The 25,353-nt window shown below is 40.6% G+C and overlaps 2 protein-coding genes across 4 annotated transcripts in view; one reads left to right on the top strand and one right to left on the bottom strand.

Annotated features, from left to right (window-relative positions):
* Positions 1-25,353, bottom strand: part of eomesb (eomesodermin homolog b) — a 383,568-nt gene that overhangs the window by 275,215 nt on the left and 83,000 nt on the right. The gene's annotated exons all lie outside the window — the stretch shown is intronic.
* LOC306967220 (CUB and sushi domain-containing protein 3-like) overlaps positions 1-25,353 on the top strand; it is a 184,190-nt gene that overhangs the window by 143,954 nt on the left and 14,883 nt on the right. For all 3 annotated transcript variants that reach the window (XM_079562149.1, XM_079562150.1, XM_079562148.1), the window contains exons 55-63: positions 3,643-3,828; positions 4,372-4,545; positions 6,818-7,000; positions 8,285-8,461; positions 11,308-11,490; positions 15,780-15,953; positions 20,000-20,173; positions 21,991-22,064; positions 24,888-24,999. In XM_079562149.1, coding sequence (XP_079418275.1) covers positions 3,643-3,828; positions 4,372-4,545; positions 6,818-7,000; positions 8,285-8,461; positions 11,308-11,490; positions 15,780-15,953; positions 20,000-20,173; positions 21,991-22,064; positions 24,888-24,999 — 1,437 coding nt within the window. The remainder of the gene's footprint in view (positions 1-3,642; positions 3,829-4,371; positions 4,546-6,817; positions 7,001-8,284; positions 8,462-11,307; positions 11,491-15,779; positions 15,954-19,999; positions 20,174-21,990; positions 22,065-24,887; positions 25,000-25,353) is intronic.

Raw genomic sequence — 25,353 nt, 5'->3', positions numbered from 1 at the left:
ATTACCAGGTTTAGAATACATTCATTCTTTATCTTATGTTCTATCTTTCTTTCTGATAGTCCAGTTCACTACGTAATTTGCTCTGATGTGCAAAACAGGGTGCAATAATAACATTTATATGTTTAAAAATGCACAAAATTTGGCAGAAAATTCCATTTGCTCGCTCCAATCAAACAAGTCAATGAAACCCTTGTCATATGTTTCATGGCAATGACCAGAACTCCCCATTAACTCTAATGGAACATTTTTTATAATTGCACAATTTTACCAAATGACCAGAGCCAATGGAAACATTGTTTTTCTCATTGCTTATACCATAAGGTTTCCAAAAATATATAGTTTTCATACTCTCCACAAAAATCCCACAACAGTGGAAATCTAATCTAATCTAAATCTAACTGGACTATTACTGGATGTTAGTAAACACACCCCGCCAGATTGTAGCTGTGGAATCATTTCCATCGTTGTCCCACACTCACACCCACACTCACACTCACCCTCGCTCATTCATCTTTCCCTCAGTGGAGATTTTATTATACATGGCATTAGTGGTGGGTGAACCGGAGCACCTGGAAGAACTCCTTTGATTGAGTGACTGGAGGATGAATTTGGGCTTGAGATCTTTGTCCTCCTGTACGTATCGTTCATATATGAGTCACAGACTAACAACATTTACTCCCAAATTATTTACCGAGGGAACTTTACATTCAACCTAGTGTTTGCGAGTTTAAGACCAGAAGAGGGAAGCTGTGTTATGAAGCAGGCTGGAATAGCTTTAATCACTTTACCTATTTGGATTGAGAGTTACAGGCTCTGGCATAGAATGGTAAATCAGGTTAATCATTTGTACTGGGTGAGTATATTTTAAAGCTTTCTAAAAAGCTTTGCTGCAAGTTAGAAGAAATGCACAATTGAAATGTGTACAGCAAAAAAGTTTAATAAAAATGACAGGGGCATCATCTTTAGCCATAAAGCAGTCATTTTTATTTTACTTGGCCAAGCATAAAATATGTTCAAAAACACATTTGTGATCTGCTATTGTTCAGAGATCAATATCAGTGGAAGAAGTTGGCCGGACAGTTTTATCCGTGGCAGGTCACAATACCCTTACTTCAGTTTTAGCAGTAGAGAAAGGTCAACGGTGTTCAGAGACTTTTCACATTTCAATTTGAGAGTTCCAATCATATATTCTATATTTTTCTTTTACCAATACGGATACTCTGTATATTTATTTAGGGCTTTGCTCCATTATTGTAAGAGACAGTACTTGAGCCTTGTCCATTTGGATGTTGTTATTTCTCTCTGGCGCGTCTCCATTGGCAGCCAGTTGTGAGAAGACAGATTTTTAGATGCTGTGAATAGCACCAGAGAGACACACAGCAAGAAGATCAAAAGAACCAAATCTCATTAAACTGTCATGGCTGCCTTTGTCAAAATGTGTTGTCACAATCATTTTTCATAATAAGCCAGGTTTCCTCACATTTGCATTGTTGATTTCATTTGATGTTGGTCTAAATGTAATTTCACTATCATCTTTATTAATCTTTCGGAAATCACTTTTGTCAGCAGTGTGCCTTGGCGGCCGTGACAATAAGTTCCCTTTGTAGTTTCATTTTCTGAAAGTTGCAATGGGTGCTGCTTTTTTGACACGACTTAAAATATCCTGGACTTATTCTCTGCACTTTTTTTGCAGTGAAACAAAAGGTTGAGGTCATATCAACACTTCTATTATTAACTCTCACGTAAACATGTCAACCACAGTAACTCAGGTGGAATAACAATGTGGATTTGGGGCACTGAAAATCATGTTTATCACCTTTCAGTGAGAGCTTGCTTTTATGCACTTGAGGGCAGAAGCCACTGAGCTGTGTGAGGCCAGCCACAACAAGCACTTATCATCAGTCCTTCATTACTCAACAATTGTTTGTTATTTTGCACATTGCGCTTTCGTTCAAGCCTCCCTGACATGATACTGAATGTATGCTGCCGTACAAAGGAAAAACGCAGTAACTGCATATTTTGTCAAAATTGAGTTGAGACCAGATTTCTTCTTATCTGTACTATCTTGTACCAAAGTGGTTTGTTTCAAAACTATTCCGTATTAGAGAAAATCCATAATTAAATTTGCAGTAACTACAAAATTGAGACAAAAACCAAGGAAAAGTGCAGTAACTGAACATTCCACTCTGGTTACCACGGCAACCAGGACTCCTTCTAAGCAAAGACTGGCTCGACTTCATCAACCTTCACTGCCCTGAATTTCGAACACTCAACAAAATGATTATGACACTGTCACAGGGCCAGATGATGGTTGAAATGGCCACAAAATGGAACTACCCGCGGAAGGAGTTTAATCAAAGTAAAAACGTATACTCAATCATGGTTCATTGAATATTTTTATATATTTCCTTTTTCATTTTTGTACAAAGTTTACAATTTAAGTTCAAAATGGATTTGTTTGTTTGTTGAATAAATGAGATTCAAGTCCAAATAGTCTGGGTTCTTATAAAAATGAGCTACATAGAGTGTAACCACTCCTAATACAGTGTATGGATTCCCCTTACCAACAAAAAATGTGTAACATAAACTACTTTTACATCTCAAATACTCAAATTATGATGGATATTTATGCAGATGATAATCTACTAACATAAATATAATTACTAGAAAGCAAAAAAAAACATCAAGCACGCAGATACTGCACTTTTCCTTTGTATAACCATATGCAGAATGTAGGCTCGTACAAAGGAAAAGTGCAGTATCTGCATTTTAAGGGACTACAGTACATTTAGAGTTTGTGTTTTATACCCACAATAATTCTACCATAAAAAGCTACAAAATATAAAAGAAACCAATGATAAAGTTCAAACCAATTTCACAGGACATGAAAAAAACTAAAAAGTCAGTTTTCTCAGTTTCACCCAGAGAGCAGTTACTGCGTTTTTCCTAATGGCTCACATATAGATATGCAAATAAGCCACTAATCAAAGAAAGAGGAACATAGTTGCCAGACAAAATATGCCGGATTCCCCGTGGATGTTGTTTTATCTAATAAGCAAGTGTTATGTTTTATTTCACGTTATTTTATTCTTAGATACATGCTGCACATACATATCATAGACAAAAGCAGTGCTGACTCTTATAAGCCTCAATAAGCTATAGATCCATATTTAATTATCATTTCTTTCTTCCAAAGTAATTCTAATAATAATAATAGAAAAACTGTTGGAGAGAATTAAACATTATTTTAAAATATATGTTTAGATAGAATACTTCATTGCATATGATGTTGGGCTAGCAATAAATAACTTTTCAAATAAATTCCTCCAATAAATGTCATCAGTTTTGGACTATTATGTAAAATACACAAAAACAGTGCGGCACATGTGCCACACGTCCATAAAACATGAAGCTGACCAGTTCTGATGCAAATGTGTCTTTTTCCTCCCATTCAGTTGAACAATCATTTGACCATGCTAATTATAGTGTTAATAGCCCGACATTACAGGACAGAAGTCTTGTTTAAAACACCCCAGCTACAATAACAATAATTGCACTGCACGCTGTGGTATATATTATAATTTGCTAATTGAATTATTCATGACATTCAAATAAGTCATTTTTTGCCTCTTTGTCCTCCAGTGGTGAACTGCACAGACCCTGGGATCCCCGCCAACTCGATCAGAGAGAGTAAGATTGAACATGGCAACTTCACTTTTGGCAGTGTGGTCTTCTACGACTGTAACCCCGGATATTACCTGTTTGGCTCGTCTGTGCTGACCTGCCAACCGGTGGGACACTGGGACAAACCTCTGCCAGAGTGCTTTGGTAGGCGCCAACTCCTCTGTTTTAAATAATGGTTTGCATGAACACTTCACGCCACGTTAACTGTAAAGGATCACGAAAGAGCAAGGACAATGACGATTAGTGAGTCGTTGTTTCTGTGGTCGATTGAGTCTAATGGGGAAATGGAGTATCTAGACCAGTTTTAGAGGCGGTGCTTCTCGTCAGGAGTACTACATTCTCTCACATTGTTGTACTTTGTATATTGTGAAGCACTTTGTGACTTCTCTGTCTGTAAATAAACATTACTTACTTAGTTACTTACTTACTATACACTATATTAGGTGCTTCAGTCGGTTTGTACTATTAACAGAGTAAAAGTAATTGTATGCACGTGTCTACAAAAGAGCCAGTGATGAAGGTTTGTTAATGATGAAATTTGTGTTTGATGTATCATTTACACTTCACAGGAATTATTGTTTTTTTTTCCTATCAGAATTTCTTAATCCTGGATACTAGTCTCCCCACCATCATAAAACAGGTCTTCACTGTGTGCTGATATTTTGTCGTGTTGTATTTTCTCTGCAGAGGTGGACTGTGGGCACCCGGGTAGCCCCCCTAATGCTGTGATGACTGGGGAGAAGTTCACCTTTGGCTCCACCGTCAGACACTCGTGCACTGGAGACCGGCAGCTCATTGGAGACTCATCACTCACCTGTCAGCTCAACGGGCACTGGAGCGGACCCCTGCCTCACTGCTCAGGTCTAACAGACAGCACTGTTAACTTGACTTTGATAACTTAAAACATACTTACAAAACATTATCTTTGCCATTTTTGCACCGACTAACACAGTGAACTTCAATGTTTGTTAGGACTGTTACTCTCAATGCCCTGTATTCAAAAGTATTGCCAATAATTATAATAACGTGTGGTTTGTTGCACATCTTTAGCTGCTTATTATTTGTAGTACTACTACTACAACAGCAGCAGCATGTAAAGACATATCCTATTTAAATATTGTAGTTGTTTTTCCAGTGACTAGAAAATAATGGCCTATAAATTTCTCAAATTTTAGCTTCGCATCAGCACAGCTCTCCATTCATGCATCAATCCCGCTCTCATCTCTTCCTCCCTGGTTAATTAGTAAGCTCGGGCTTAGAACTGCTTGCCAAGCCATTCCCCTTTTGTCCTCGGCAGTTGAATGGCTAAGTTGAAGGCCTTATTATTTTCTTACAAAGGCAGCCTGGTGAACGGACATTAAGTCTAATTCAAACCAAATCCACCACCATCCCAATTAGTGAGATTATAGCTGTCAGAGGATGCTGAACCACGCGACTTCAGTTATCCAAATAAGACTAATGAAGTACCAGCAACCGAGAGGCAACAGTGCAGTATATAAAACTCCATATTATGGCAGTGGTTATGAATCCAAATCTTTACCTACAGTATACCTGGTAAAAGTGCTATAGTTTAAGACTACCGTATTTTCAAAAATTGCCTAATGAAGAAAAAAACATCAGGTTAAATAGGCGTACAGTATGCTAACGTAACACATTGATGGTTAGCTACATGAAGCATAAACAACAAACTAAATATTTGTCTGGTATGTTAATATCACATAAACAGTTCAAACAACTATAGCATAAAGAACATACCAAACTCTCGATCTCACTCCAAATCAAGAAATCCATTGAAATCTTCATCCTCGGTGTCACTGAACAATTGCCTTGGCAACGACCCGGGCACGGAGTCGTAGCTGCACCATTGACAAGCCTCTCCCGGCAGCACATTTTTCAAGCTCTCATTTGCGAAGTCGTTCCTCTAGCTGTGGCCATCGAGCTTTTAGCCTGTGATTAGCTTTGTTTTGTTTTCTCGCTCACTACAAACTTTCTTTCTGCTGCTCGATTACCCTGCAGTGCCCTCTAGTGGCATGTGAAATTATATATTTGAATTTAGAAAAAGGGGAAAAAAAATCACATATCAGTCGCTCCGGAATATAAGACACACCCCCTGCTGAACTATGAAAAAAAGTGTGACTTGTAGTCTGGAAAATACGGTATTGCATTTTATCATTGTTATTAGACTGAATCTTACCGATAAGTCGAGATAGGCAGCCACTGTCATCTGAAGAGACAAGCAAAGCAACAGTCTGTGCCTCTCAAATCCGAGTTGTTATATTTAACTGATAAATCTTTCCATCTACCGTCTCTGATTTCCTGGGAGCTGAATGAAGCTTGAACATGCGAAGCAGCACTTTCTTTTGTACCCCTTCCATTTTCTGGTTGTCCCAGGTGAATACACACATAGCCCCCACCCCTTTACACCCATCTCAGACTCCACTCATATCGGCTAGCTTTTTATCACTGTCTCACAGCACATTCTACATTTGTCATCGCTCACATTTTTTTCTATCTTTCCTCACAAAAGTAAAAATGTTTGTTTGAAACTTGACATTGAATTACTTGATGTAGCTCATTTTAAAAGGTTGCACAGGGAGGTCTAGGTACAGAGCAAAGGAGGTAAATTAAAGAAGAATGCTTAAACAGCAGGTGGACAAACAGTATGTCCGGTGAAGCAAAACTGCTGGTCATTTCTTGACACATATGAATGACATTTCTCCAGAGCTCAAAGTTTGGTAAAAGTGTTTTAGTTAGACATAAATGGTTTAACCTCTGGGGTCAAACTATATTCACTGCTTGACAGACCCACAGCTGGTTGCCTTTTAATGCAAGCCTCAGTGCTTTATGGACACACAGCTCCTGGTGTCAACCTCATGAAAAACGGTGCTCCTCGTGCTCGTTGGCCGCGTGACAACTGCTCATTGACGCATTCTGTGTTTTATAGCTTTCTGCAGGTCTCTGGAGCTGTACACTTTTAGTCGGTAGCCTCCCTGTATTATCCCTTAGCCTGACAGACAGAAGCTCTGAGCTGTAATTCACTGACATTACTCTACAACACACACCGACAGTTCAAAGGGATCCCATCATGCTCTCTTGTGTGCACTGGCCTCACCGCAGCTATCTCCTGTTGCAGGCGACGCAGCAGGCACCTGTGGAGATCCCGGGACACCTTCCCATGCCAGCAGGGAGGCAGGCAACTTTAAAGTGCGCAGCAAGGTCCGCTTCACCTGCTCAGTGGGACATACACTGTACGGCTCTGCAGAGAGGATATGCTTCCCCAACGGTACATGGTCTGGCAGACAGCCCTTCTGCAAGCGTAAGTTCTTCTGTAGTGCTTTCAAGTTGTAAAGGTTTGAGATACCATGCAGTGTATTTCATGTATTTTTGTATTAAAGAATGTAGAGATTACAACTTTCTTTTTCTAAAGAATAGACAAAGGCGACTGCAAGTGCATTTTGTCCTTTTCTATTTCCCCTGCAGTAAACAGCTCTGGGGTTGCTTTAGGATCTTATACAGCACACTGCTCTTTGAACTGAATTTCACTACAACAGTCAACAGCTGCACTGTGGTCTCTGTTGGAAATAAACACACAGGCTGCTGCTCTGTGTGCAGTAAGAATTGCACTTGGATTAAAATGACACACGGTGCATAAACACAGTGCAGCAGCAGATGGATACTGTAAGTGCCGGCTTTCGCCTGCTCTTTGTGACAGCCCATGGTGTACTAACTCACTTCCAGATTGCAACCAAAATTCATTAATTCTCAGCACCTACAGCCAAGTCATCTTTGGGTTGTAATGAGGGAATCAGAGTGGATTTTGCAGATATGAGTTCAGAGAATGGCCGTCCTATATCCTGCATAAATTACCTCCAGGGGTCAACCTGATATTGAGGCCAATGTTTCACTGCGTTGGCCCTCATACTTACGTACTGTCTGGCCACTTGGCACAATTCCAGGACATTTTTAATAAGCTGGACCAGTGTTGGAGACCCACTGAACTGCTCTTTGTATGCCTGCCTTTATTCTGTCTGTCTTGTTTTCCTAGATGTGTCTCTGTTCTCTTTCTTTTCCCCTCCTGTTGCTCCTTTGGTGATTTCTTCATAATAATCTCGTTCTGGCTCTGTCTCCTGGTGCCCGTCCACTCCTCCATCTGTTCATCCTATTCCCTTTATTCTCTCTAGCGTCTTCGTCTGCCTGGCTTTTACCTAAGACTTCCTTTTTGTTTTATCTTTCAATCTGACTTCAGAGTGCTGATATTATAGACTTTGTTCTAGGTATCTTGTCATGTCAAAAAGAATGTACTCAAGGCTAAACATGTTTCATTTGTGCTGTCACCTGCATTACAGTGTATCCTTCAAATGTACAAACACACACAAAACACTTTTATAAATATATTTACAGAACCAAATCTTTTGCCTGGTGAACAACATTGAACTTAGCGTTGCAGTTGATGTATGAAAGTGATAGGTCTGCGACTCCTTCAGCTTGTAGTAATTGAGAAACCCGTACTATTAAAATGTCTGTTGCAAAACAGAGCATTGTACATATTTTTCCAACCAATTATTTCATTGAGTGTGATTTTTATACCTGTGTGTTGCAGCGGTGCAGTGTGGGAACCCTGGAACTCCAGCTCATGGGCGGATTTCTCGTGTGGATGGCTCAACCTTCTCTCACTCCATTGTGTACGCCTGTATGGAGGGATATTTCCTCAGTGGTTTGCACACACGCCAGTGTTTAGCCAACGGCACTTGGTCTGGCACTGCTCCAAACTGCACATGTAAGTGTCCTAAAAAATGCAACTATTAAATATGAATGGTCTAGAAAATTGCAATATTTCTCCATGGAAAACTGGAAAACTTGGAAAACTCTAGAGCAGGGGTGTTGAACTCATTTGGGCTGTGGGCCGAAAACCGAATCCTCGTAGGATCGCGGGCTGCATATAATGTAACATTTTTCCAATTAATGAATAACTGCTTACACTTGTATTGCGCTTTACAAGCCTTTGTCACAGGTTTCTCAAGGTACATTACACTGTAGTCATTATTCATTCACTCCATGCCCTGTGGTGGTAAGCTGTTATTGTAGCCACAGCCACCCTGGGGCTGACTAACCATTTACCACGTGGCTAAACTGTGTTGTTGATATCCTGTCTCTTTACATTGCTCCCAGTGGCTGGAATGAACATACTGTTTTTTTCCTTAACCTCTTAACCCCCACCTTGACTGAGCACATTTTCTCCAGTTTGGCATTACCCAAATAAATGGACTAAACTTAGCGCTTTTCTACCTTTATCAGGCCCAAAGCACTTTACAGTAAGGAACCAGTCGCCCATTCACTCTCTCATTCATACACCAATGTGCGTAGACACTGGAGGCAAGTAGAGTGAAGTGTCTTGCCCAAGGACACAACGATAGTGTGCATTTGTGGGAGCTGGGATTCGAACCCACAACCTTCCGATCACGAGATGACCCGCCTTTTTTTCTCCTTTCGTCCTTCCTCTTTTTTTTTTTCACTTCTCTCTCTCCTCCCCCCTCCTCACCCAAAGGAAATGGGCTTGATATGTTTGACCAAGAAACCGTTCAGTAGAGCGCTCCTTATCATATGTTCCAGCTCTTCTTTGAATCGAGAAACATGTTTCTTCAGCCATGGTGTTGCCAATACAAGGTCATACTTTGGTTCAAAGACAGCAATGTAACAAGATTTCCTGCGCATGCAATGATTCAAGTACAATTGAATTAATCAGTTTCCCCGTGATGCTTCATGAGCAATGTGTGCCTCACAAAGTAGATTTCTCTAAAAATCAATATTTTGCACCCACTGTGAAGTAAAATGGCATTATACAGTTTATTAAATCCCACATAAATCTCTTCTCTCTTCTCAAAGCATTCAGCCCATCAGCCATCTTTTTATATTGCCTGGATCTCTCAGTAAATGAGCCTGAGACTAATTAAGAAATATGACAGTCTTAATTCAATTTGCAGATGGATGGCTATCTGACAAAATTATATCACACTCCTTTCTCGAAAAATACCAATATTCTTTATTTGTCTTCTTTTTTTTTTTGGGGGGTGGTTATTGAATCACAAGAAAAGATAAATGGTATTGGAACATTTCTCTATTTCCAGATGAGATTTTAAGACCACAGTGACTTTGTATTGTGTTTTAGTGGAGAGTTCAGGGACATTTGCACTTTTGATTGCTGTGTTATTAAAGAGGAAATGTTTTTTTCTGGCCCACAAATAATCGATGATGTAGGTCAACAAGTCAAAGTCACGACAAGCTTCAGGAGACACAGATTTTGAGTTGTTCTTCACATGCTGAGTGGCTGGTGAATGGGTTTTATAGAGCATACAAGGAATTAGCAAATTAACTGAAGGGCACCAGAGAGATTTGCTCAGTGAAGTGTGGCGTGAGTCATAAAGTACAAAACACACAGTAAACAGTGATTATTTAGGGAGAGTACGCAGTTCCCTTGTACATGCCACCATCCTGCTGATTTATTAAGGCTTTTCCCCCCCTCTCTCTTTGCAATTCCTTATTCTGGTCTCTTCCCTTTATCGAGGAGTAATTTCAGTTATTTTTCAGCGTTTGGAGCTATCTGGAGACCAGCATGTGTCAAATGGTTCTCTAAGCAAAGATAATTGTTCCCAAAATGTCTTCTGACTAAAACATTTGAATGCTCAACACCTACTTTTGGCTGAGTGTCGAACACCCCAGCCTCACGCAAAAGAAACACGTTCATGTTCTCTATGAGTCTGGAGGGATTTCCGCTGTTCTGGTTTTCCACATCAATCTACAAAACATACACAATAGGCTAGACATGTAGTCCTGAATAAAAGCTTAGTCTGAGGTGCTGCACTGCTGCTGTTTGTCTCAATGAAACACAAATGAACCTTATGACTTTACAATCCTGGCTTTTAAATATTTACCTCTTGTAACAAAACCTATGTATTTACAACAATAATAAGCAAAATAGTAGTGGACTTTATTTTACATTACTCACCTGCCAACCATTATAGGGTTGTTGTTGTTGTTGTTGTTGTTGTTGTTGTTGTTGTTGTTGTTGTTGTTGTTGTTGTTGTTGTTGTTGTTGTTGTTGTTGTTGTTTCTCTATTTGCTGCTTGGTCAGAAACACTTGAGGGCTGAGTACACTTGAGAAGAGCTGCTGAGCCTATAATTGTATTTCACCCTGGTCAGGTTCATAATAGCCATAAATCACTGTGTATACAGACCAAATGCTTCACAGCTGACAAACGGGGTCAAACAGGTCTAACCAGCTGATATCATGAGAGGGTAATTTACTGTCCATGTCCCTGTGTCACGGTTTCCAATTCTGTCCATTGCCTTGAATAATATGAACACTGGTAAATAATGTAACTTTATCTGTCTGTCTGTAGTATATTCTATTTTAATATATTAGAAATGAAACACTTTTAAAGAAGTGAATAAATAATAGAATAAATAGCGTTAATAACCAAACACCATCGCCAATGTTTGCCTGTAGCTCAAGAGACGAAATACCTCAGCAGCGTTTGGTCCCAAGGGCACTTTAACATTGAATCACCAAATGTTTTATCTTGTCTTTTCAGTCGACTTACTTCTTGATTTTTTGTCTACTGACAGTAATCACTTGTGGAGACCCCGGGGTACCAGCCAATGGACTGCGATTTGGGGATGATTTCACAGTGGGCCAGAATGTGACGCTCATGTGCCAGCCTGGATTTATCATGATCACTGCAGACACTGGTCCTGCACGAACCTGCACTAACAACGGCACCTGGAGTGGAGCGATGCCAACGTGCCAAGGTAAAGCTCCTCTTATACTCACTCACACAGAGCATTGTTGGAGTCTTATATTGGACCTTGACAACTAACAGACCGTACTGCAGCAACCTTGGCCAGAAGTACACTGTGGAAGAACACGCATGCACCCATGGATTGGATGAGATTAGCAAGCAAGGTGACGTAGAACTGCCTCGGTGGTCACTGATACTATGTTGTTTACTTAAGTGTGCTTATAAGACAGCTCATCCTTATCAGCAACCGTGACAGTGATGACGACAAGAAACAAAGTGTCCTTCTACAGTGGTGACATTGGTCTTTGCCTCCCCAAATGTTTTTTCATCTCTTGATTGATTCCTTGACTATTCCTTTAGTCACCTGTTTAGTTTTTTGTTGTAAATCAGGTTTCACAAATGAAATTTCACCAAGGTCCGAATTTTAAAAAACATACAGGGTTATTTCACGGTTATGATGATCTGTCTATCTATTTCTAATCTATTACTATTAAAAATAATTAATTGAATCCTGTTATTATTGTTTTTTTGCAAAAAACATATTTCTCCTAAATAGCGGAATGCATAGCCTCTATTATACACAATGTGCACATATGACAGTGATGTGTTTCCCCTATTTGCTCAGTTCAACACACTGAGCCCTGCTTAGTCCAGGTTTAGTCCTGCTTTAGTCCAGGTTCAGACATGGTTTGGTCCAGGTTCAGACCTGCTCGCTGCTGATCGGGAAACAGCCGTGCTATTTGCGCACTACGATCGCTCGTGCATATTTAATTAAGGGAGGGAGGGAGAGGGAGGGAGAGGGAGGCAGCCGCTCGTCTGAGGGGATTCACGGTCGGATCCAAGGTTCGGGTCCGGACGGGTTGGCGCACAGGTTCCTGTAAAGAAGAAAACTAAACAAAACAAGGACATATCCAAAACATTAAAGTAAGATCACGGAAAACGAAATGCCATACTGTCGCATCAGAGGTTGTTTGCCCGTCATCACTACACTGCCCTCAGATTTATGAGGCTTGAACGGAGGTACAGATTAGCACGGTTTGTTCGTCACCCAAAAGCTTGTATTGCGGGGCAGATTAAGTTGTGCAGCCAGCAGTTCAAAAGTATTTGTGGAAAAAGAGGAGCCCACAAGGCAAACTATGGCTCATTGTTGCTAAGGAACCAATTCTCTCCTCATTCAGCGAGCGAGAGAGAGTGGTGTGGCGGCAGCAGCCTCGCGAGGACGGATAAGTGGATCTGTGTGCACACGTGTAGAGAGGAAAAGGACTAGAGATGTATAGAAAGTCGCATATTCTCCCAAGGCAGCTTTATATAACTTCTGCTCTGTTCCCTTGCTGGTTGATGGCACCAGAAGTCTCGTTTTGACACGCATATCAAAAGCCGGTATATGATGGCAATGCTTTAGTTCATTGGTTTTTAAATTGTTGCATAATAATAATTGTTTTCTGTCAAGATTTGGTGTTGTTTTTATGTGTATCCAGACCGCCATACTGAACATTGTCCACTTTAGTGCTCAGTACAGATCTTTCATCGTTTAAAGGCCCAGTGTTGCTTTGAATATTCACTTACTGGCTAGCTTCTATCTCAGAAATATCACACTTCAACCTCGGCCCGTGTAAATTCTCAGTTTGACCTTGCCGAGATGTTAAAATCTGGCGCACGTTTGCAATATGTCATGTATGTGTTTTATTATTGATGGTTCCTTTTCCTTAACATGTTTAAACTGCAGGAAAAATCAATGGACACACATTCTCCACTTAAGGCGGTTTAAATGTGGGGCATAAGCCAGAGCCGGTGTGTCGGCGTGTGCACTTCGGCGTGTGCATGTAAGTGTGTGAATATCTAACCCCTTAGCTTTAATCCTTGACAGCTACCGCACCGGTTCTGGCTCTTGGACTCCAGCGCGGTTATGGTTTGATGAATCCAGTGAGCAAGCAAGCAAGCAAAAAAAAGAAAGGAAAAAAGACTCTTCTCGTGCCATAAACACTCGTCCTGCAAAGTGCTCTTAAAAATCACTGTAGGACATTCAATTACACGCTGACGTCAGTCATGCATATAAAGATCCGCACACACCTTCACTCTTAACGCCCATCACCGGAGCTGTCACTGCCTAAATGCTCTGAGCCCACTTTGACCTGTGTGCATTAGTCAGTGAGCCCGAGGGTGGGTGTTTCACGGCGCTACCGCTCCCCATTCTGTGGTTTCCTCTTGAGAGGTAATTGAATGAAACTCGATTGGCTCAAGTGGTTGTTTTGAATTACAATGCAAACGTTATATATCTTCAATATCTATATATCTATAGAATAAATGTCAAGGATTTTTTCTTTTTTTTCTTGCATAAAAATCTTCTCTTCTTATTGTACCTACAGTTGTCATAACAAACTTGTCTTTTAACATACTGTGAGATTTACATATTAGTTTGCATATGCTTACACCTGACCTTGATGCCCTCCATTTTGAAAGGCTTGAATCACCATAAAGACTAAAATGGCATTTCCTAGAGCCTGGGTTGGTCCATTTTTGTACCACTGTATCGTATTTATGTATATGTGACCAATAAAAAAGCATTACGGTTTACAGCTGACAACCATTGCAGCGATATGTCTTTGAAAAGTTGCTGTATTTGATCTGTTGCGGATGTAGAGAATATGGTGGCAGTAAAATGACTTGACTTGTCTTGTGCATGATTGGGTTTATGTGGAAGGTCGAGTGGTGCAGATGGGGTGAGCGGCGTGTGTCATTCTGCCATAGATTTGTGTGATATGAGCCATTTCAAAGAAGTGACATTGCGGCACTGGGCTACAGGGAGAGTGATACTAAAGTGCTGTATATGGGTAAATTCGCTCCTAATGCATCAGTGCTGGTGCATAGACACTCAGCTGATGACACTTCCTAAGCCTCGCACAGCACGGATTTCAGAACGACTCCAGGTTTGGCGTGTTCAGCTGAGAGGCACTAATGCTGCTTAGAAGTACTTATGAAAATGGGGCACTCACTGCTTTCCATTCAGCTCTCTCTGCCACCCAGGCCTTCATTTAGTTTATATAGTATTTTGCATTTCTCAAGAAATTCCAGTTGCTGTGGTGTTTGGAGATTAGTAGGCACAAGACACCAGTATTTGCTTGGAGGCTCATTTTTTTTTTGTTCTTGTGTCAGAAAAAAGGCAAATGTAAGTCACTTTATGCACACAAGTACCATAACAGCTATGTAACGTTTGTCTTAATAGAATTTTGATCCTGTAGGGCAGGCTTATATTTTCCCCCGTCAACATGGGAGTCAGGCAGATTTACGGCTGAGAACTGGAGATTTCCTTCACCTTAAAATAAAGTTTATATCCCACTGCGATATGCCCCAGATTTAGTGAAATCAAAGGCCACATGTAGCTTAAAGTGCAACAAATATTAATGACTTAACTGTTAGATTTAATTAAAAATGTAGTACAGTTTAGTTTTTTTTTTGCTTTTTTAGCTTTAGCAACCATTTTGTAAAACCCTTTTATCACAGATTCATTTCTCTTGTGAAATCTGGTGGACTGCTATTTTCGTTTTCTCGCTTTTCACTTCAGCTTCAACGGTTCATGCAAAACTGACCACGTTGATGGACAGTGAATAGAGCTCTGTTGCCCGCGCGACGTTTTAAGCTCTTTGTCTTTTAACGGGTACAATATTGTGCTGTTCAAAAATGTCATGTTCAAATGCCGGGGCACAAACGCGAAGCTGTGCAAAGAGAGAGACTAAGAGACTTGGGCTTGTGATGAGTGTTGAGACAGAGAGTTTGGGTCTAAAACAACTGCTCTAATTTATTCATGTCCCTAAAACCCATATCCCATCAGCCTCCCCACGGCTTTATTTCAAAGTGTGTCAAAACTCCATTCTTTATTATACGTACAGTTGCTACACTCCTTCAGCTCAAAGTTTATAGCTCACATACTCATTATGATGTTCGCTCATTTCTTACCCAAATTTCTGAAGTGAGGTGTGCAAAATCTCTATCCCTCGCTCTTCAAAGCCCAGACCATCACCTAGGGCTTAAAACACTGACTCTATTGCAAAGGGGAATGGTGCGTTTGTTTCTTCCCTGCCTCTTGGGAACTATAAAAAAGACCCTATTTGTTCCCGGTTGAACTAGTGCTGAGGCTATATCTGCAACTGCTGATCATACGTCTGATCAGGGCTGGAAAGTGACTGCAGTTCAGTGGATAACTATCATTAACGGGTCATTCAAATTAAACCTCGTCAGGTCACAATTATAACTGCGTAATAATAATCATCATTTGGTCTAATCCCCTGCCGTTGTCCACAGTGGTGATGTGTCCCACGCCGCCCCCCATCCCAAATGGGCTGCTGGAGGGGACCGTCCTGGAGTGGGGCAGCAGCGTGAGCTACAGCTGCCTGCCCGGCTACGAGCTCTCCTTCCCTGCGGTCCTCACCTGCACCGGCAACGGCACATGGAGCGGAGAACTACCTCAGTGTCTGCGTGAGTTGGACTTACAATTTTCATTTGATTATTTAGGATATCAATTACACATTTCTTTATTTATGTATGATTTTAAGATAGATCTGTGTGGGATTATGGGTGGCTCAGGTCCGTCAACGACACAACGGGCCTTAGCGGGACTATCCTAGACTACTGATAATAAGCTACACCAATGTCATATAATTGGACAATATTGTACTATATTGTATTGCATTATATTTTTATTGTCACTCTTAGGCAGAAATAGGAAGGGGTGCCTAAATCTGTCAACCGCATAGAGTTACAAGTGCCACAATAGTATAAGAAGTAAACAACAGAGCCACAGAGCAACTCCATCAACTGCTGTGCCACAAACACAAATATCATACTACTGCACTGAAATATGTCGGAGTCAATGGTAATCTGAGTATTTTACGTTTTAAAATCAGATTAGTTTAATGTTATGATATTATATCGGTTATGACATTATCCCAATCTCTATTTTCCTAAAATAGGTAACAATGAAGAACAATGAAGAAATGTTCATTATTGCAATATTGCTTTGTAAAAATGAAATGAGTAGATCAAAGATAAATTAATTAATTAAGATTAATAAACAGTAGGTGGGGAACTTCAATTAAATTATTCTCAAATGCAGATTATTGCTGTCGCCTATCTGTATATAACATAAAGGCTGAATGAGCATGTATTGAAATGCGGTAAAGGTACTCGTACATCTTTCTGACAGTACAAAGTGGCTCTGACCTCTAGGGCAATGATACAATAGAGATGATGAACATTAGGCTAAAGTGGCAGAAGTGGGATGCTGGAAACTCCGTGTTGTCTTAAGGCAAGCTTGAACTGCTCTTGAAGAACATAATATAGATCAAGAGAACACTCGAGTGTATACCGCTGTCATGAGTATCATTTGTGAGTGCATCCGGAAGAGGATAATGGATCCTCTTGTTATTTTCCATGTGAATCCTACTTAAATAACAGATGCACTGATTTGCACATGGTAAAAGTGTACACTTATATTCTACAATTTCTTCAAATGCATGGACTCATTGTTGCACTACTGTTTTTGAAGTTAGAATAAATTGTAGAGAGACGTCGTGACCTTTTGAGCCATTTTATATTTCTTTGACAGTCAAAGGATTTGTTTTGTGTAAACAAGCTGGAAGGCCAAGGTGACCATTCCATTTTGAATCTATGATTTATCTAAAACGTTACAAAATGTTTATTATTGGCAGTGGGCAGTGGTAGAGTGACTTTCCTTCCGGGCAAAGAGGTTTTGAGTTTGTAGATGAATTGGTAAAGGTTGTCTGTAGAGTCAACAGTCTCTTGCTGCTCTAAGCAGTGCCAAACGCCCCAGTTAGTTAGTTTTCATGGTTGTTGAGAGCTTGGTAAATGTTGCATGTCTTTGAACAGCCTACTGCCATGGTGACAAGGAATTTCATCTCAAACAAAGCAATCATTTCCACATGGCCAGCTCCAAAACAGCCTCCTGCCAAGTAACCTTTATGTTCAATGATGTGACATTAGTGCTTAATGTCTGAGCCACAAGTGCCTCTGATGTTATAATTACATTTTATGTGACATCCATGCGGCCTGACATAGAAATGCCAAAACAAATGCAAATCAAACCCAAATGATTGTTTTGTTGTGTAATTAGTTTTCTGTCGTAATTGCTTTGTTTTGTAATCAATAAGAAACACATGTAATTTTGTTTTCTTCTAATAAAGTCATATTCTGGCTGCCTGGCTTAGGAGCAAACAAATGGGCCAGAAAATAAGATGGGGAAAATGCTGAGCATATTTTGGGTAAGAGAGCTATTGCATATTAAAATGTCAGCACAACGCTATGTACAACAGCTTTGGCTGTGAAGTCATTTCAAATATCAAAGTCAGTGCTGTTAGTGCTGTCCAAGGTATACAGTTCTGCCAGCTATTCAGGAAACCTTTTCCAAACAGCCTTTATGCTTATTCTGTTGGCTCATGCAGGCAGTGTTCACATGGTCATTCAAAAGTACCTCAGGATGAGATGGAGCCCAGGAGGGCACTCCACAAAGATGCAAACTTTTTGATGTTTATTTTTATGTGGTTACAAATAGTTTCAAATGTTGTATACAGATGATTTGCTAGGTTGTTTACTGATTTGTTGACAAGCAATCGTTGAGTTTAACGTGGATTTTCGGTGAGTTTTCATGTCTACTAAAAGAGTGCCTTTGGCTACCATTACATTTTTTATGTACATATATTTTCTATTATATCAAGTCTTCGAAGTACGTTGAATATTACACTGTAGACACCACCAGTTCCACAATATTTCAAATGCAAAAGAGATTCTAATTTCCTACGTGTAACAAACAAAATTAAAATCCATTTTCAATTTGGTTGCGATACACATGAGAGAAAACAGTGCAAGCACCAGAGATAAGACCAAGGTGCCAGTTCATGTGTCGGTGGGGGTGAACAGTGATCTTGACTCGGATCAGGCCTGTGCATGCTGATTACTTCAAAGCATTGATAATTCATCAAGGAAGAGCTGAGGCTTTAAGACAGAGTGGGAAAAGTTTGACTGTCTTCTCTCTGCCTGATCCCACACCCACACACGCATCAACACACACTCACGCTCATGCAGGGAGGTGCATTAGATATGCTGAGCTTGGTTTGGCCGGGGGCATTTCTCTTACATATCCATAAAACAGTACATTATTTCCCTGAGGCTCAAAGCTTGTGATTGATGTGTGTGTCACCTGTTTGGCCCGTATAGTCAACTCTCTAAACAAAAGCTCCCACTAAACCAACTTCTAATACAACTTCCAATACCAACTGAAATATAATACAATATATTATACGGTTTCAGGGAACATTTGGATTTTGCTTTATGCATTTTATGTGCAGTTAGATTTCATTATGCTGTGCTTATTCCATACATAGAGTCCGAAAAATAGTGTTACATCGAAACAATATTACAAGAAAGTTAAAAGTGGTAGCTGTAGAAATGTATGTATGAATCTTTGTTTTCTTCCTTTGTTCACATTTTCACGAAACAAGAATTATATACTCTTAGTGGTTAGGCATTTTCACAGCAACAAGTGTGGCATTTCCATCTGAGAAAAACATATCATTATTATCATGCTTTCATAGCGGTGGAGAAAGTCAGTCACGACACATCTCTGGTAATGACCATGGGTTCTTGTTACAGAAACCACTTTAAGTACACGTATTAGTGTTGGGGATTACTCCTGTAGCCTGTCAGTAATGTCATGTCTCCGCTACAGGAAGTGATTCTGACATGGAGGAAGAGAGCAGAACTTATCTGAGCTTTAGCTGTAACATTTGTCAGGTCTGAGGAGACGGCACTCATATTATTAGCCTCCTCCTGTGGCCAGGCTGTATGACTCTCATCTTTACCTCATGCTCCCACTCCACCTCCTGCAATCAAGAGACTTCAGACCAAAGTGCTCATACAGGGCCAGACAAAGTAAATAAGTGCAAGTCTTATGCATAATGTTTGAATAAATTGCAAAGTATTAAATGTTTTATTATGAGGAACCCTTGCCTAAGTATAATTTCTATGTCGTAACATAGAAACAGATTTGTTTGACTATTGATTATATTGACCTCTTTTGCCTTGAATTCAGATATCAGTTTTTCCCACATTTGATAAAGCAATACACAGGCTTCATACGAGAACCACTTGTGTTTAATAATTTAACCTTATAGATGCTTCTGTGAAATGCGAGGGAGAACTTGGTGACACGATAAAAATAATGAAAAGCAGAAAGCAGCAGCGCTACAGCAGTATAGAGGCACTTCCCTCGATGGTATGATCTGGTACGGGTGAAGCTGCTGCCCACACAGCTTATTATTTCTGAACTGAATGTCAACTCAATCTGACACGCACACGACTGTCTTCCACTTGCTGCGGCTGGATTGAAGTGGTTGCATTGGGGATATACATGTGTGCACAACAGACGATGTATCCGCTGCTGTAATTGCTACATGCACTTTGTTTCATATTTTATTGAGTTCTTTGATCTTTGTTTTCCGCCTCTGTAGCTAAATTCTGCGGGGATCCTGGTGTGCCAGTCAACGGCCGCAGAGAGGGACGAAGTTTCATTTTCAAATCGGAGGTGACGTTCAGCTGTAGCGCCCCCTATGTGCTGGTGGGGTCCTCGACAAGAATGTGCCAGGACGACGGAACGTGGAGCGGATCTCAGCCACGCTGTATAGGTGAATATTTTAGGATTAAGCAAAAGCTAATGCCCTCTTCGTGACCCCAATGGAAGTGTGTAAGTCCAGGAGCATGAGCGTTTTGACAGATTTCAATTGGGGCAGTCGTTTGTACATTGCATGCTGTTGGTTTTCTTTTGAGCGTTCGGGGCTTATCATGTGGAAAGCACTGAGCCACAGCTCACAGAGACCCTGCAGCTGTGATGATAGGGCTGTACGAGTATTCAATTCATGCTTTTGAAGCAGAACTAGGTAACTCATGCCCCTAGAGGCCATAAGCGCCACTGCAGGTGTCGTAGCATGTTGAGGTTTTTTACTCATCAATTGTCCGTGAGAGTAAATACTACGTTGACAGAAAATACAAAGGGAGAGAGGGATATTGTACATCCAATTACACAATGGAAATAATTTTTTTCACTCAAACTTGGCTGTAAATACTGTTTATGTGGTGCTAGCCCGCAGTTAGCTTTGCCCTTCCCAATAGTTTGAATTGGTGTTCCGGGTCAGACCAGGGAAAGCAAGTGAGACACCAGGAGGATATGAAAGACCCCCAATCATCCCATGAACACTTGTATTACCCCCAGAGGTACTACAAAAACAATTTATTAAGGTAAACAAGTTACGTAGTACAGCTATGGGACTAGATGGAAGTTGTCAACTTTATACTCGCAACTGCCACTGCAGGTCTTACGTGAACTGCAGTCTGTATATTAAGCTTGTGCATGGTACTTTGGCCCTAAGTAACTGTCTGAGTGATAGTGCAGTATTTTATTGTGGTGAATAGGTCTGGATTCATTCTACACATTAGGACATTGCTGGAGTAAGTAGGGGGTAGAAACTACTAATGATGATTTTAACATTTCGTCTAGTCCCTTAAAGTGAAAAAAAAAGAGTCAATTTTAGACACATCTCCATTTCATATATTATATATATATATATATATATATATATATATATATATATATATATATATATATATATATATATATATATATATATATATATATATATGATTGTTGGAAGAATTATGTAGCGATTAATCACAAAAACATAAGTTCTAAAACATGACCTTTTTCGTTTAAATCAGATTTTGAAAAAACTTCAATGTGATTATGAGCATGACTACTATGGCAGTTTGTATCCGGTGTGTCCACATATAATACACAGTTACATACAAAATAGGACTGCGACTAATAATAATTTGGTAGTCAACAGGTCAGCAATTATGTTTTGATTAATTGACTAGTTAATTGTAGTAGGTAATAAATAAATATATGACACAGTAACTGAATGGTCTATGGTGGTTACAGGGGCAGCAGAGAGCAGTTAATGACGAGTCTTCGCTGTCCTGGCCTGCTCCATCTAAACCACCCCCCCTCAATGAGTGCACATGTGATTTATGTCTGTTCATAAGTGCCGCGTCCTAGGCAGCTCTCAAACGCTGTAATAACCAGAGCCATTTATATTGGCCCTGCACCTTCAATTTCAGCTCTTCCTGCAATTCATAATTCTGCTTTATTTGAACCTATTCACTCCATGTCCAGGCTCTGTACGGACTGTGCCAGCATTTGGACACACCCTTTAAGCGGCTTCCACTTTACCACATTTGCATAGCACTTTGGATGGTTAAAAACGTGGGCTGAAAACTCATCAGCGTGATTGTACTGTTGTCCAGCCTCTGTAGTAATTGTTTGGTGGTACGTGTTACACCGCTAGAAAATTGCATTGTCATTATCAATGATTGCCTCTCTGCGCTGGTCTCATTTTTATTCTCCTGGCATCCCGCTCCTCATCATGACAGTGATTTCTTGTTCCAGAGCCCACCAGAAGCACCTGTGAAAATCCGGGGACACCTGAGCATGGCTTCATGAATTACACAACAGGCTTTAAGGTAAGATGGATCAACATTTGAAAGAAGCTGTTTAAAATACAATTTACTGGAGGGGTCTTGGTGATTTATTCCTGAAAATGTATTCAAGGCACATTGCAAAATTAGTAATCACTCAGGGCAGTTTAGAATTTACATCTAAAATGTCTCAATATATGTATGTGTTTTTAAAATAAAAAAGCAAAGAAAGGAGCACAAAAACACGCATAATCTATTAATCTCACAAGGGTAAAGCATCTCTTTCGAATAAGTTAAGTATCTCGAAATGCAGCTGATCCCTTTTAATGCTCACAGCTTCAGTATGACTCTGTCAGATCAATCTTTTCTTCACTAAAACTTTTATCAGTACCATACAGTCATAATTTAAACTTTGAGCTGTGACCGGAACTCATTTCTTCTTGTGAACCATGAGCCAGTGTGAGGTGTGAATTGAAAAAGCTCCTGCTGCTCTATATAACAGAAGGCAGAAGTCATGGGAATATATTCCTAATGTATGTAGTGTATGCTCTTTGTGTGTGCTCTGCAGCCATGGTACAATGTGCTCCACTGTGCTCCACTCAATTAAATGGATAAGGTGTTGCATGGGAGCTACACCGGATGGGGGGTTGGATGGGGGTCACAATGTGACTGTATGAAGCTTTTTTTTGTTAGAATGTTAAGTATTGTGCACTTGGATGAGTGGGTCGTGTTTATATGCTTTTTTGGTTTAGAATGGTATTTTTTATTTATTTATTGGTTTATTTGGTCGGGACAGTACATGTTAACATACATGGGTCCCATGCATGTAAACAAGCCACACCGGATTGTAGCCTTGGGCTATTTTCCATCTGTCGTCCCCCATGTGCACTATAGTGCCTATAGTACATGTTTTTAGTGGTAGGGGAAACCGGAGTACCCGGAGGAAACCTACACAGACACGGGGAGAACATGCAAACTCTACCCAGAAATTGCCTGGCTCTGCCATACTCTTCCCTGTCCATTCCACACAGGAAATTCGTCTGGTCACGGAGCAACTGGAGCAGTTTGAAGGGGCGGGCCTAACACACACAGATTGTCAGTGAAATAAGCCAAGTAGCACTTAGCAGACGTGACGACAGCTGTAGTCCAATTCAAAAGATATGAAATCAATATAAACTAACAAGGAGAACGCGAGGCAAAATCCTCGACAACTTCATCCATGATTAGTTTTGGCTAATGTTAATGTTAATTGAACTAACAACATAGTGGTGCAGCGAGTGACGTAACCTTGTCATTTGTCTGTGGCGGTCGTGATTGGTTTGGCTAGGCCTTAGCCGCCAATCAGCAACTTGTTTGCCGTGTGTGGCCAGACCCACCTTCTTTCGCGCAGAAAGAGGTGGGTGTGGTTTATCAGGCTAACACAGAAAGGCCCCGTCCGGGTTCGATTCCCTGGTGGGAATCGAACCCGGACCTTCTAGCTGTGAAGCACGAGCGCTAACCGCTGTACTACCTTGCCGCTGTATGGTCCAGTGGTTTCAAATTTTCACAGCAAGTAAAGGATTTGACCTTCCAAGTACCACCACCAGGCCTAAATTAAGATATACACAGGACCAAGTGTCACGACCTCGAGTCACCACCTCCAAAGTTAACGGCGATTATAGGAGGAGGAGAAGGGAATCCTTAGCCCACTCTGTAGAAGGCAATGGCGAACCACTACAGTATTAGCCTGGTCAAACCATGAAAACAGAAAACTCCTGAAGCAGATTCGGAAACAACAACTTGACTTTCTGGGACACAGTATAAGGAAGGAAGGGCTGGAATTGGTTTTCCTCACAGGTAAAAATCAATGGGAAGTGTGAAAGAGAACAACTTTCCTCCTGAATATCGCTGCCTGGACTGGAATGACCAGTATTAAGATGTTGAGGCAAAGAAGAGAGACGACTGGCATTCCATGGTCGCCTACGTCACACGATATGGCACTGCGACAGAGAGATATCAGAAAAACAGCCTGAACAGAGAACATTTTCTCCAGATTGGTATTAGCCAAATCTAAAAGCGTCTTGAAAAAAGTGCCAAATGGTAAAAGGTAATGGTAATATGAGAGGAAAATGCAACCAAAAAGTGACAAAAGAGCGATGATAGTGCAACAAAAACATAATATAATAAAAAAGTGACAAAAATATACAACAAAAAAGTGACAAAATGTGATGAAAACATGACAAAAAAGTGATGTTGAAAAGCCACAAAGAGTGTAACTAAACAACAAAGAAGCAACCAAAAAGCATCAAAAACACAACAAAAACAAGAATAACAAAACAAATAACAAATCTGGCTGGAGGATTATTCTATTGTGCATATGCGGTGAATACGCAAACTCTAGTCAGAACGGCCTGTCTGGGGATTGAACATGTTCATCATAAAGCATTAATCAAATTGTCCCTAATAAAAAAGTGCAAAATTGCAGATGACCTTGAGTACCACCTACATAAGCCCAAGTTACCAAGAACCACAGCTTGAGAAACACTGGTGTAGTCATAGTTTGTGATTTTTAGTTAATAATCAGTGGTTTAAAATGAATAAAAATGTTGACTCTATGTTGTGTGCATGTTCCGCCCTAAGAAATAAGCAGGTTTACTTAAAACACTTGCATCACTCAAATCCATGTTCTGGCCTGTAGGAATTATCTCCGCCTGCCTCCGCACTGTACAGCTAATCATTAAAAACAGGGGAGAAAACTTCAATATGCTGTATCTCTTTCTCGGCTCTTTAAATGTGATGCTGGCAGCGTATTGGCGTTTGCATCAGTGTATTGACTCGCTCTCCTTTGTGCTGATGTGCGTGTGTGTGTGTGTGTGTGTGTGTGGACAGGTGGGCAGCAGGGTAGACTTCCAGTGCCAACAAGGACACCTACTGCAGGGCTCCACCACCAGGCTCTGTTTGCCCGATCTCACCTGGACCGGAACTCAGCCTACCTGCAGCCGTGAGTGTATATAACTGTGTTTACTCATTGTTTCATCATTATATCCTGCCTTTGTTTTGGCTCGGCCCCCCGCTGGCACTTTGAGCATCCTAAGCCTCCTCTGTTCTCCCTTTATCTTTTGCTTTGTTAATCTCTATTTTCCGTTAATCCACTTATTTCTTTTGCGACCTTTAACCTAGACTAAATTGCAGCTCTCACCTCAATCAGCCAGTCTGCTACATTGGCGACGATTACTGTCATTTTGTTTTTGGAGTACTCAAACGCTCAGCCTAAACGAAACTAGGGCAGACTTGCAGACTTGCAGGAGCAGTCCAGGGGGTGCCAAGTGCCGCTTTGAACCGTCTGAAGTAGTGC

This window comes from Gobius niger (genome assembly GCF_951799975.1).
Source record: "Gobius niger genome assembly, chromosome: 8".
Taxonomy (NCBI): domain Eukaryota; kingdom Metazoa; phylum Chordata; class Actinopteri; order Gobiiformes; family Gobiidae; genus Gobius; species Gobius niger.
This window is presented reverse-complemented; position numbering and strand designations above follow the sequence as displayed.